Here is a 14,360-nt window from a genome sequence, read left to right as displayed (position 1 = left end):
GCGCGAACAAAAGTACACTGGATTTTATAAGATACGCACGTATCTTATAAAATACGGGGTCGGCGCGCGCAAGGGGGTACACATTTGTGCAACTTGCGCGTGCCGAGCCCGGCGCACGCTGCCTGTTCCCTCTGAGGCCGCTCCGAAATCGGAGCGGCCTCGGAGGGAACTTTCTTTCCACCCCCCCCCCCCCCCGCACCTTCCCCTCCCTTCCCCTCACTTCCCCTACCTAACCCACCCCCCCGGCCCTATCTAAACCCCCCCTACCTTTGTTGGCAGATTTACGCCTGCTTTCAGCAGGCGTAAATCTGCGTGCGCCAGCAGGCTGCTGGCGCGTCATCACCCCACCCAGGGGCTGGTCCGGAGGCCTCGACCATGCCCCCGGGCCGGCGCCACGCCCCCAGTTCTGCCCCGAACCGCCCCTGACCCCGGACACGCCCCCGCCACCCCCGCCCCTTTTACGAAGCCCCGGGACTTACTAACATCCTGGGGCTGTGCGCGCGCCGGTGGCCTATGCAAAATAGGCGCACCAGCGCGCGAGTGCCCTGCGTGCGTAAATCCGGCCAGATTTACGCGCGCAGGGCCTTTAAAATCCGGCCCCTTGTGTATTACAATAGGCATAATACATACAAAAGTAGCATCAAAGAGAACATCATCAGAAGAATAGAAATATAACAATAAAAACCCTAATACAGCGTTACATCCCTCCCCTCCTCCTCCCCCTCCCTCCCCCATTCTTACCAGGAGGATAGAATGGACTGCCTTATAAACTAAAGCAATAACATCAAATTTACACTTCCTTCCTAATCTACATAGAAACAAATATCCTAGAAATATACATAGAAAAACAGCACTATAAATCCCTACTACAGCCTAATCATGCCCCCACTCTCAATCGAGAGCAGAAAGGTCTTCGATACAAACTGAAACAGCCACCACAAAAATTGCATTCCCTCCCAAAACCATACCCTAAAATATGCATATCCCATAACCATATACCCTAAAATATGCATATCCCATAAATATAACATTCCTTCTCAAATAATGTATCAGTAAAACTACAATCTCAATCAGGCAGTATATTACTGAAGCTGCCCTACTCACCAATAACCGATGTATTTTCTATACTGGAGAATGCAAGGCGACCTCTCCAAGATGCTCACTTAAGTGGCATCTGCTTTATGAACCTATCTGGTCACTGCTTCCATGGCTGCTTGCAAGTGTTGGTGGGTGGATCCTACAACTGAAAAACAGCTCTCTTTTCACTGGGACTGCCTCATATGGAAAAAGCAGCTCCTAGGCTTACTTGCTTTAAGCTTCTGCTTCTTTCAGTGGCATCTGCTGTAGTAGCCCATTTGGATATCAGGGGTTGGGGCTATCTGGGTCAGTGCTCCCCAGCTGAATGGCAATTGTTATTGGGTAGGTCACGCTCCCTCTCTTGCCGGGTTTAAATCCCATCTAAAGACCCACCTTTTTGGAACTGCTTTTAAATTTTATTCCTGATTGTCTGCTTTTAGTCTGGTTAACTAACTTTCTTTTCTTTTCTTTTTAACCATTGTCTTGTTTTATGAAATACCCCAAGTCTCTAGTCCTTTATGTTTGCCTTATTAGACTGCAAGCTCTATTGAGCAGAGACTGTCTTTTTGTATGTTTGTACAATTCTGTATATGTTGTATAGCGCTATAGAAATGTTAAGTAGTAGTTTTGCAGGCAATTTGACACTGAATAAGTTACTAAGCTCATTTTCCCAATATGCATAATTTAAATATGCAGAAATGCTTGATTTTATCCTAGCTCCAATTAATTGATTTAATTCAGATTTTCACCTGCGCTAAATGGAATGTGCATGGCATGCTCATTTATATGCAATAAAGTGATTTAGCATACACGTAATGCACTTTGGTGAATTGTTCCCAATGTAGCTGTCAATGAGCCTTCAGGTAAAGAGTTCATGGTCTTAATGCTGCTGGTCTAGGCTGAACTGTTGGAATTACCATGAGTGTGTACCAGATTGAGAATATATTTTTTTGTTTTTCATTAAGATCAAATGAGTAAAACAAATTGCATTGTACTATACAAATCAGCTTATGAAATCCATAAGTTATCTATTTAGATTTGGCTTATGTGGAGATTTATTTTCTTTGCTTTAGGACAGCTTTCCTGCCCGGTTTGGAGGAATCCATTTCGTCAATCAGCCTTGGTACATCCATGCCCTTTACACAGTCATACGACCTTTCTTAAAAGAGAAGACACGAAAAAGGGTAAATTCCATATTTTATAAACTTACCTAACTATTATTAATGGGGCATATTAGGTAGAATAAATGAACCTGTATTTCTTTAGAATGGCAGGCTTGCTGAAGGTTTGTTTAACTAAGTTTAATCAAGCATTTATTGTTTGTTTACAGAATGTATGCATCTTGTTCACTCAGGCCTGTCTTATTGGTGTATTAAATGCATATTGGTTGTGTAAGATATTTATGTCTGGACTGAGTCAGAAATTTGACTTCCATTGTGTGCCTGTGGAATATCTGGGAATATATAAAGCCTCAAGTAAAAGAAAATGTAGAAATAATCATAGAAATAAACAATAGTGCCAATAAAATGTTTGTTTTTTATTACATACATGTCCATAATGAAGATTTTTTTTAGATAGACAGATTTAAGAAAAGGGGTCAAGTAGCTTCATGCAAACTAGGCATAACCCTTGGGTGGGATAGAACCCTGATGCTGTCCCCAAAGGCACAAAGAATTAAAATAGACCCTTTCTGCAACCGGTTCCCCATGGATAGCTTTTACTTCTGATGTCCAGGGCTCCCTGTGGGGGGAAGCATAGCTTCAACACTCTTGCAATAATCAATATTCACAGCCCTTTTCCCAGTCTCTGTAAACAGCACTGATAATTTCCACAGTCTATAGCAGCAATGATCACACTGAGACGCAATGTGGTTTGCATCTTCTTTATTGATAATTGATTAAATTGACTGAACATTCTTTACAGCACTTATCCCAGGATTCATCATCCCGCTATAAATAGAGTAGAATGATAGCCTGCAGGAAAAAAAGGAGCAGGGGGGCAAAAGTGTACAGCTGGCCGCATTGTGGTGGTGCCTGCTGTGGTTGTGGCCAGGCCACACACTTTTGCCCCCATAGCGCCATGGGAAAAGGTGTTGTTATTTCCCACAGTACTGCTGGCAATAATGTGGAAAACATTATCGCCTACAGCCCTGATGGGCCATAACCCTGCCCAAACCCCACCCACACTCCTCCCCTTCCTCTGATTTAAATTGTACTGCCTGTTACAACTTTACCTTTGGTTAGATTGGGCTTCGGTGGGTTTTGGAGGTGTGGTCACAGTTCGGCTTCGTCGGCGCATCGGTCGGGGTCTGCGGCAGGCATTTTCGGTTCCACTGCGATTCCTGCTTTCCGATGCATCTGACGTCGGGGTGCACGCATGCGCACGCGCGCATGCAATGTCAGACGTGCGCATGTGTAACTGTCTTCAGGGAGTCGGCCTGAACGCGCGCGTGCACTCTAGTTATTAAAGAACTTCGGAGGGAGCAGGGGGCTCGCGCTATTTGGAATGTTAAAGGTATGTCAGCTGTTTATATTTACTGAAGAGAAGCGTTCAGGTTGCCTTGGCAACTGATAGCAACGGTGAACGCATCTCTTCAGCTTTGTCTCTGCCTTTTGCCTTGTATTAATATTTTTTGTTTGTTGCCAAGTATTCACTCTATTACAAATGTTCTTTTTATGAAATATATTTGAATCTACGTTGTTTCTTGAATAAATACCTTTAAGAGAATTACCTACATATTCAATTTGACTTCTCATCTTGAAGATCAGTTTCATTGAAAGACTGTATGCTATTAGATCCACCTTTTGACTTATTTAAATCTTAAGTCAGACTAGAGTCTACGAACATAACAGATAACAGTTTGCCAAGGCCATGGACCCAGTGGATCTCTCTGACCTCCAGTCCATCCCTGGCCTGGCTCAACAGATGCAGCAGCAGCAACACTGCTTAGATGTCCTGACTGCTACCGTCGAAAGACTAGCTAACCGCCTGGATTCAACACCCCCGGTGGTAGCCCCGCCGCCGGCTCCTCCAGTCGTGGTCCAGCCGCATCTATGCATCTACCAGTGCCACCTCGCTATGCGGGAGAAGCCAAGCAGTGCCGGGGTTTCATCAACCACTGCCTCATGCAGTTCTCTCTTCAACCCACGCAGTTCCCATCTGATCAGGTGAAGACCACCTACATTCTGTCTTTATTGGATGGAAGGGCCCTGGCATGGGCCTCCCCACTCTGGGAGCGAGGTGATCCACTGCTGGGGAATCTACAACAATTTTTGCACAATTTTAAATTAGTATTCGATGAGCCAGCTCGTCAGTCTACTGCCGCATCAGAACTCTTGCATCTCCGCCGAGGCTCCCGGCCACTGGTCGACTATGTGGTTGAGTTCCGTACCTTGGTATCGGAGCTAGGATGGCAGGAGACAGTCTACACAGCATCTTCCTAGAAGGACTATCTCCTCGCATTAAAGATGAGCTTGCGACAAGGGATCTTCCTGACGACCTCGAAGGCCTAATCAACCTGTCAGGAAAAATTGATCACAGGCTTCAGCAATGGGCCCGAGAAGTTAAATCTGTCCATAGTCCCATTACACTGGCTCCATTCTTCTCCCAACCAATGGCACTACCTCCAGAACACCAATCCAGTCAGGGTGTGGAGCCCATGTAACTCGGCCGCAGTCCCCTCACCCCAGAAGAAAAGAAGCGCCACCGTACCCTTGGCTTATGTTTGTACTGCAGTGGTAAGGGACACATGCTAGCACAATGCCGGGAACAACCGGAAATCTCCCAAGCCTAGGCATTATTGGGGAGCTAATCCTAGGTTGTGTGAGTCCTGCTCCCCAATGCACGGTTCCAGTCACCTTGGAGTATCCTGGGGGAACTTTTGCCACCTTGGCTCTTCTTGACTCAGGAGCCGGGGGCAACTTCATCCTTGCTGATCTGGTCCAACAGTTACAACTGCCCGAGGTTCCTCACTCACCACTGCTATGAGTTTCTTCTATTCATGGCACTCCTCTGCCGGGCAGCATTTCATCTACCACCGCTCCTGTGATCCTGCACACTGGAATTCTCCACAAGGAGAAGATATCTTTCTATGTCTTGGACAAATCCATCCATCCCATAGTTTTGGGTCTACCCTGGCTTCAGAAGCACTCACCACTCATTGATTGGAAGTCTTTACAAATCACATCCTGGTGTGCAGCCTACTTTATGATCTGCTTGTCGAATCTGCCATGGCCTAGTGTACCTTTGGCCATTACTCCTCTGACACTGCCGCTCAGTACACAGAATATGCAGATGTCTTCTCCAAAGAAAAGGCTGAGCTTTTACCAGAACACCGGATCTTTGACTGTGTCATTGATTTACTACCTGGTGCCTCAAGGGTGAGTTTATCCATTGTCTTTACCTGAGACTCAGGCAATGTCCCAATATATCCAAGATAATCTGGATAAGAGGTTTATTTGGCCATCTACGTCTCTAGCTGGGGCCGGATTCTTTTTTGTTGCCAAGAAAGATGGTTCCTTAGGCCCTGTATAGATTATCGGGGTCTCAATTCCATCACCCTCAGGGACCGATATCCTCTTCCTCTCATCCCTGAGCTTTTGGACCGTTTACAAGGAGCAAGGATATTTACTAAATTAGATCTCCAAGGAGCATATAATTTAATACGAATAAAGAGCCAGGCGATGAGTGGAAAACTGCATTCAGTACTTGTGATGGGCATTACGAGTATTTAGTCATGCCTTTCGGACTTTGTAATGCACCAGCAATTTTCCAAAACCTGATGAATGAGGTTTTTCAGGACATGCTCCATTCTTCAGTAATCATATACCTTGATGCTGTCCTCATTTTCTCTAAAGATATCAATACCCATTGACAACAAGTATGTCTGGTATTGCAACGGCTCTGTGAGAATCGTCTATTCGCCAAATTAGAAAACTGTGTATTTGAACAACCATCATTTCCCTTCTTGGGATACATCGTGTCAACTTCAGGATTCCATATGGACCCTGAAAATGTATTAGCCATTAAGGATTGGCCTCGCCCAGTTGGAGTGAAGGCCCTTCAATGCTTTCTGGGGTTCGCAAACTTTTACTGACATTTCATTCCCCATTACTCTCAGAAGGTAGCACCACTTACCGCGTTAACCAAAAAGGGGGCCAATGCCAGAGAATGGCCTACAGAAGCAATCCAGGCATTCGAGGGACTAAAACAAGCCTTCCTACTTGATTCTTGCCTACATCATCCAGATCCCACACGACCCTTCGTAGTGGAGGTAGATGCATCAGACATTGCGGTCGGGGCTGTTCTCTGTCAACCATCTGACAAGGGATCACTTCTTCCTTGCTCGTACTTCTCAAGGAAGTTTACTCCCACGGAGAAGAATTATGGAATATGGGACAAATAACTCTTAGCCATAAAAATGATATTTGAAGAGTGGCGCCAGTGGCTGGAGGGGGCTCATCATCCAGTGGTGGTATACATCAATCATAAAAACCTAGAGTATCTGTGTCGTGCACAGCACCTAAACCCCCGACAAGCTCGCTGGTCCCTGTTTTTTAACCGCTTTAATTTCTCCTTACGCTACAGACCAGCCTCCAAAAACTTACGAGCAGATGCCCTCTCCCATACCACGGAATCTGAGGACTCGCCCTCCATTCCCCAATACATTCTTGACTCCGCTAAGTTTCTCCTTGCAGCCACCGATGTGGTGCCTGCTGGAAAGATGGTAGTGCCTCTTCGCTTATGCAAGAAGGTCCTGTCTTGGGCCCATGATTCACTCACAGCAGGACATCTGGGGAGGCTTCATACTCAAGAACTTCTGTCTCGCTACTATTGGTGGCCACACATAAACCAAGATATCAGAGCATACCTAGACTCCTGCCCAACCTGCACTAAACAAAAACCCCAACCGGGACGTCCTTGGGGGTTGCTGCAACCGCTCCCTATTCCTGTGGAACTTTGGAGTCATCTTTCTATAGTTTTCATTGTGGTCATCCGAAGGGAAAGAAGTTATCTGGGTCACAATAGACAGATTTTCTAAAATGGCTCATTTTGAAGCTCTTAAAAAGCTTCCAACTGTACCAGAAGTTGCACGGCTTTTTATCGAGCATATCTTTTGTTTACATGGATTACCACAACTTATTAATTCTGATAGGGGAACACAATTTACTGCGAGATTTTGAAAAGCATTTTGTAAAAAATTTGACATTGAATTGGATTTCACTTCAGCTTTTCATCTGCAGGATAATGGGCAAGTTGAAAGAATTAATAGGATTCTAAAGACTTATTTACGATTATTCATAGGAGAGAAGCCAGATAATTGGGTATCTTTATTACCTTGAGTGGAATTTTCTTATAACCATCATATTCATTCAGCTATAGGATTTTCACCATTTTAATTAGTTTATGGAAAACAACTAAAACCGCCCTTACCTCTTCCATTGACAGTACATTCACCTGCAGCTCAAATTACCGCTCAACAATTTCAATCGCTCTGGAATTTTACACAAGGTAATTTGATTTGGGCTACTTCAGCAGCAAAGAAAGCAACAGACAAACATTGCAGATCTGCACCTATTTTCCAACCTGGAGATAAGGTGTGGCTCAGTACTCACAATATTCGACTTAAATTGCCAACTATGCATTTAGTACCTAGATATATTGGACCATTTACAATAGTTGAGCGAATTGGAATGGTTTCCTATCGTCTAAAACTTCCTTCTAATCTTCATATTCATAACGTATTCCATGTTTAACTACTTAAGCCATTAATTACATCAAAGTTTCATCGTACTCCACCTATAAGAACATAAGAACATGCCATACTGGGTCAGACCAAGGGTCCATCAAGCCCAGCATCCTGTTTCTAACAGTGGCCAATCCAGGCCATAAGAACCTGGCAAGTACCCAAAAACGAAGTCTATTTCATGTTACCATTGCTAGTAATAGCAGTGGCTATTTTCTAAGTCAACATAATTAACAGCAGGTAATGGACTTCTCTTCCAAGAACTTATCCAATCCTTTTTTAAACACAGCTATACTAACTGCACTAACTACATCCTTTGGCAACAAATTCCAGTGTTTAATTGTGCATTGAGTGAAGAAGAACTTTCTCCGATTTAGTTTTAAATGTGTCACATGCTAACTTCATGGAATGCCTCCTAGTCTTTCTGTTATCTGAAAGACTAAATAACCGATTCACTTCTACCCGTTCTAGACCTCTCATGATTTTAAACACTTCTATCATATCCCCCCTCAGCCATCTCTTCTCCAAGCTGAAAAGTCCTAACCTCTTTAGTCTTTCCTCATAGGGGAGCTGTTCCATTCCCCTTATCATTTTGGTCACCCTTCTCAGTACCTTCTCCATAGCAATTATATCTTTTTTGAGATGTGGCGACCAGAATTGTACACAGTATTCAAGGTGGGGTCTCACCATGGAGCGATACAGAGGCATTTTGATATTTTCCATTTTATTCACCATTCCCTTCCTAATAATTCCCAACATTCTGTTTGCTTTTTTGACTGCCGCAGCACACTGAACCAACGATTTCAATGTGTTCTCCATTATTACACCTAGATCTCTTTCTTGGGTGGTAGCACCTAATATGGAATCTAACATTGTGTAACTATAGCATGGGTTATTTTTCCCTATATGCATCACCTTACACTTATCCACATTAAATTTCATCTGCCATTTTGATGCCCAGTTTTCCAGTCTCACAAGGTCTTCCTGTAATTTATCACAATCTGCTTGTGATTTAACTACTCTGAACAATTTTGTATCATCTGCAAATTTGATTACCTCACTCGTCGTATTTCTTTCCAGATCATTTATAAATATATTGAAAAGTAAGTGTCCCAATACAGATCCCTGAGGCACTTCACTGCCCACTCCCTTTCACCGAGAAAATTGTCCATTTAATCCTACTCTCTGTTTCCTGCCTTTTAGCCAGTTTGTCAGTTCGTAATCCACGAAAGGACATCACCACCTATACCATGACTTTTTATTTTTCTAGAAGCCTCTCATGGGGAACCTTATAAAACGCCTTCTGAAAATCCAAGTACACTACATCTACCGGTTCACCTTTATCCACATGTTTATTAACTCCTTCAAAAAAGTGAAGCAGATTTGTGAGGCAAGACTTGTCTTGGGTAAAGCCATGCTGACTTTGTTCCATTAAACCATGTTTTTCAAAATCATGTTCTGTGATTTTGATGCTTAGAACACTTTCCACTATTTTTCCTGGCACTGAAGTCAGGCTAACCGGTCTGTAGTTTCCCGGATCGCCCCTGGAACCCTTTTTATATATTGGGGTTATATTAACTATCCTCCAGTCTTCAGGTACAATGGATGATTTTAATGATAGGTTACACATTTTTACTAATAGGTCTGAAATTTCATTTTTTAATTCCTTTAGAAGCCTGGGGTATATACCATCTGGTCCAGGTGATTTTCTACTCTTCAGTTTATCAATGAGGCCTACCACATCTTTAGGTTCACTGTGATTTGGTTCAGTCCATCTGAATCATTACCCATGAAAACCTTCTCTGGAACGGGTATCTCTCCAACATCCTCTTCAGTAAACACCGAAGCAAAGAAATCATTAATCTTTCCATGATGGCCTTATCTTCTCTAAGTGCCCCTTTAACCCCTCGATCATATAATGGTCCAACTGACTCCCTCACAGGCTTTCTGCTACAGATATATTTTAAAAAGTTTTTACTGTGGGTTTTTGCCTCTACGGCCAACTTCTTTTCAAATTCTCTCTTAGCCTGCCTTATCAATGTCTTACATTTAACTTGCTAACGCTTATGCATTATCCTATTTTCTTCTGTTGGATCCTTCTTCCAATTTTTGAATGAAGATCTTTTGGCTAAAATAGCTTCTTTCACCTCCCCTTTTAACCATGCCGGTAATCATTTTGCCTTATTTCCACCTTTCTTAATGTGTGGAATACATCTGGACTGTGCTTCTAGGATGGTATTTTTTAACAATGACCACGCCTCTTGCACACTTTTTACCTTTGTAGCTGCTCCTTTCAGTTTTTTCCTAACAATTTTTTCTCATTTTATCAAAGTTTCCCTTTGATAAAGGGAAACAACTACAACTGCGGATGCAGATATCATTTATCAGGTTCAAGATATTCTTGACGTCCGTTTTCATCATTGACATTGGGAGTATTTGATTTCCTGGGAAGGTTTTGGTCCAGAAGAAAACACATGGGAACCAGCTTCCAATATTTTGGACAAATCTCTTTTCTATCAATTTCATCAAGATAATCTAAATAAACCCAAGCTTCCAGGAAGGGTACTGTTACTACTTTACCTTTGGTAAAGGGGGAACTGTTACTACTTCCAGGAAGGGGGTACTGTTACTACTTTACCTTTGGTGAGATTGTACAATGTTCTTTCAACCTAGCTTGATATTACCCAGGTAGAGAGTTCATCGCTTCTCTTCAGTAAATATAAATAGCTGACATACCTTTAACATGTGACGTCAGACGCGTGCATGTGTAACTGTCTTCAGGGAGTCGGCCTGACCGCGCACGTGCACCCTAGTTATTAAGGAACTTCGGAGGGAGCAGGGGGCTCGCGCTATTTGGAATGTTAAAGGTATGTCAGCTGTTTATATTTACTGAAGAGAAGCGATGTACCCTCTACCTGGGTAACATCAAACTAGGTTGAGAGAACATTGTACAAATCTGAACTTTGTGTGAGTTTCCTCACTCCGAAGGATATCAAATCTTCACAAGTGTTTACTGTTCTGTTCATACGTCTCACTCTGCATGTAAAAGTGGCTCCTATCCCCTACACTACTACCTAAATCTCACCTCGAGTTACTAGGTGGGCCTCCTATAGTAGCATAAATAGCTGCTTACTAGGGTGCTACCCCACAAGTGCTCGCTCTCTCTCTTTCTTTCTCTCTCTCTCTCCCCCCTTCCCCAGCTACAAATTGCATTATGCCCATAACGTATGATATCGCACAGCTTAGCGCTATTGAAAAAGAGTAGTTTTGGCTTTGCAAAGCCAGACCACTTTTGTGGAAATCCAACCCCCAACTTCTCCCCTTTTAAAAATATTTGCATCACGCCATGTGTTATGGTGCTTATTTTGAAGAATGATGCGGTCTTTTAGTAAAGTCTTTGAATTTATAGAAGCCAATTCCTTAACAACTGATCTTCTTTTCCTTTCAATTACTCAGTTTGAAGAAAGCATAATCCTTCTTCCAAATCCCAAATTGATCTAGCTCTTCTCCCCATTGTAGACTGGTTAGAATTTAGTCCCAAAGTACAAATCAGAACAGAGTAAGCCCCAATTCTCATACCTTTCCTGTAGTCTTCTCAAATATCTTAGATCTCCTTCTGAAAGCATGAGTGGTCACTCTTCTCTCAAGTGCAGCACACTTGAGTCAGTAGAAAAATGCAACTCTTGCACAATTTATTTATTTATTTATTTATTTAGAGTTTTTCTATACCGGCATTCGCGATGGGAATCGCATCATGCCGGTTTACAATTAACAAGGTGCGACAAACTAATATATTAAGAACCATTAATGTGCTAAAAGAGAAAGTAGCAGTTACAATAAAGCAGTTACAATAAAACAATACCTTCAGCTCCTTCCTTCTGGTAATGGACAGAGATCCATTCCTCTCAGTTAAAACCTCCGTGCCTCATCTTTTTCCTCCCAATGGGTAGGAGACTGATTCCCTGGTACTGAGGGCAATCTGTTTCAAAAGGAACAAAAATAGTCTCTTTTTAAAAGTGGAAAAAACAAAACAGAAGACAGGAAGGGTAGGAAGCTGAAGAAAAAACAACTCAAAATAAAACTCCTATGCATCGTGTCACTGAATGATCTATTTCCACTTGAGGTGAGAAAGAGAGCAGCAGAATCTTTCCTACGTCTTGACCTAATCTTACATAGGGACACCCCAAATCCTTTGTGAAGGGGTACCATAGCTCTCCCAAAGGCAGGCATTAATTTCGGCCGGCATCAGGGAAGTGTACAGAAAAGCAGAAAAAACTGCTTTTCTGTATACCCTCCAACTTAATATCATAGCGATATTAAGTTGGAGGCCCCAAAATTTTAAAAAAATTAAAAATAAAAAAAAAATTAAAAATCAGCCCGCGCATTGGAAGATGGACGCTTAATTTAGCCGGCGTCCGTTTTCCGAACCCGTGGCTGTCAGCTCGTTCGAGAACCGACGCCGGTAAAATTGAGCGTCTGCTGTCAAACCCGCTAACAGCTGCCGCTTCTGTAAAAAAGGAGGCGCTAGTGTCCCTAGTGCCTTGTTTTACCGCGAGCCCTAATTTACATACCTGTGCTTTCTGTATCGCGCGCCCAGAAGAGTGGTCTGTGCACGCGTCGGGAGAGTGGGCGCTCGCCGGCTCTCCCGCGTGGTTTTCTGTATCGGCCCGTATGTGTAAATACTGGGGGATTCAGGTAAGAAGCAGGCTGTCCAAGAGAAATGACTTCAGTCTTTTTAACATTGAGAGATTGTTTTGGAAAAGCTAGGTCTGTACAGTAGGTGGGCAATAAGAAAAGAATTGATGGGTGTTGTGCCAGATAGATCTTAAAGGAAAAGAAAACTGAATGTCATCCGCATAAAGTTTATATGAGAAACCAAGCTGTCTTAGGATTCGACATAAAGGAGTTAAATAGATATTAAAGAGCACAGAGGATAACGCAGACCCTTGTGGAACACCAGATTGTATGTAATGCTAAGATAAAGTGAATGAATTGATCCTAATTTGAAATGTCAGGGTAGGTTAAAAGCTTCTAACACAGATTTGCCTTTGGTTCAATGAGGTAAACCTTTAGTTCTGTCACATGTGTGTGCTGCTATTGTCATCACTAAATAAACTAAGACCTATACATTTCAGATGTGACTTTCTACAACATGTGAAGGCATGATATCATCCTATTCTCACTCCAAGCTTCAGATAGTCAGGTCAGCATCTTTTAATATCCTCCTAGTACAGCTAACATAACCAATATGACAGACCAAGGGCAAAGGCTCTCACCACTTGTACATGAGGGTTGACTGTTTGCTTATATAGATGTAGCAGGGCCCAACTCTGCATGGTTGTGTGTAACCCCCATGAGATATTTTAGCTTGCATTGGCCTGTGAGAAGTTTGGGGTAGCCATGATATTGGACATGTGCTTTCCAAAAGGCTCAAAGTGAAGGCCTGTTATGTGAGCACTCCTATGTCAGCAATGTCTCAGAAACTGATGAGGCAGTGCTGACCCCTGTGTCTTTGCTGGCCCATCTGATGTACATGTGGATATATTCAGATGCACACAGAGTCAGCTAGGGAATCTGTCTGTAACATGTAGAGTGTGTCATTGATGATTGTAGCTGTCAACTTGTAGCTTCACCCTGTGCTTTTAAGCAACTGAGCTACTTATGAAATCTTTAACTTATATAGCACTTGGCTCCCATGTCATAGGCCCTGTTGGAGTTCCATCATACCTATGCGACTATCTTGCCAATATGTGAGGGCTAGGACAGGGTCAAAGGCATAGCTGAGGCTAGCAAGAAGATGCAAGCTATGCTAAGCTATGCACACTGTGTTGGCAGTCCTACACAAATGCTATGGTGAGACGTGATTCTTTTTGATTGACAATCAATATGAATACCTTAAGACAGCCACATTTCTTTGTTGTTAGGTTTATTAAAAAATGGCGTGGGCCATCCATTGCTCCTACCATGTGATAGGGGCCAGCCAATGGCACTGAAAGCCCCTGTCATGTGGTAAGGGCCTTTGGCGCCATTTTGATTAGTAGCAGCCGACGTCCCGAGAGCAGGAGATCGCTCCCAGGACCCCTGCTGGACCTCCAGGTACTTTAGGAAAGTTTTGGGGAGGTTGGGAGGGTGGGGGATTCTAAATAATTAGATTTAAAGGGTCAAGGTGGGTTTGGGGGTTTTTTTCTGTGTGCCATTTCTTTCCCCCCCCCCCCCCCCAAAAATGATAAGAAAACCCCACAAAATTTTCGTGGGGTTTTCTTATCATTTTGGGGGGGGGGGGGGAAGAAATGGCACACAGAAAAAAACCCCAATTGCTTTCGGGGGACCCCCTGATACTTGACAGATTAGAAAATGTCATATGATATTTTCATCCCCCCGATACTTGACAGATTAGAAAATATCATATGATATTTTCATCTGTCAGAAAAATGATGCACATCCCTAAAACATAGAAATGATGGCAGAAAAAGACCAATCGGCCCATCTAGTCTGGCCAGCAAGCTCCCACACTTATTTTCCCATACTATGTATTTCA

At 43.1% G+C, this 14,360-nt stretch overlaps 1 protein-coding gene across 1 annotated transcript in view; it reads left to right on the top strand.

Annotated features, from left to right (window-relative positions):
- Positions 1–14,360, top strand: part of CLVS2 (clavesin 2) — a 148,969-nt gene that overhangs the window by 104,597 nt on the left and 30,012 nt on the right. Inside the window, exon 3 of the mRNA XM_029596402.1 lies at positions 2,151–2,261. Within this exon, the coding sequence (XP_029452262.1) occupies positions 2,151–2,261 (111 nt within the window). The remainder of the gene's footprint in view (positions 1–2,150; positions 2,262–14,360) is intronic.

This window comes from Rhinatrema bivittatum, chromosome 3 (assembly GCF_901001135.1).
Source record: "Rhinatrema bivittatum chromosome 3, aRhiBiv1.1, whole genome shotgun sequence".
NCBI lineage: Eukaryota > Metazoa > Chordata > Amphibia > Gymnophiona > Rhinatrematidae > Rhinatrema > Rhinatrema bivittatum.
Note: the sequence above shows the minus strand (reverse complement) of the source record. Positions and strands in the feature narration are given on the sequence as shown.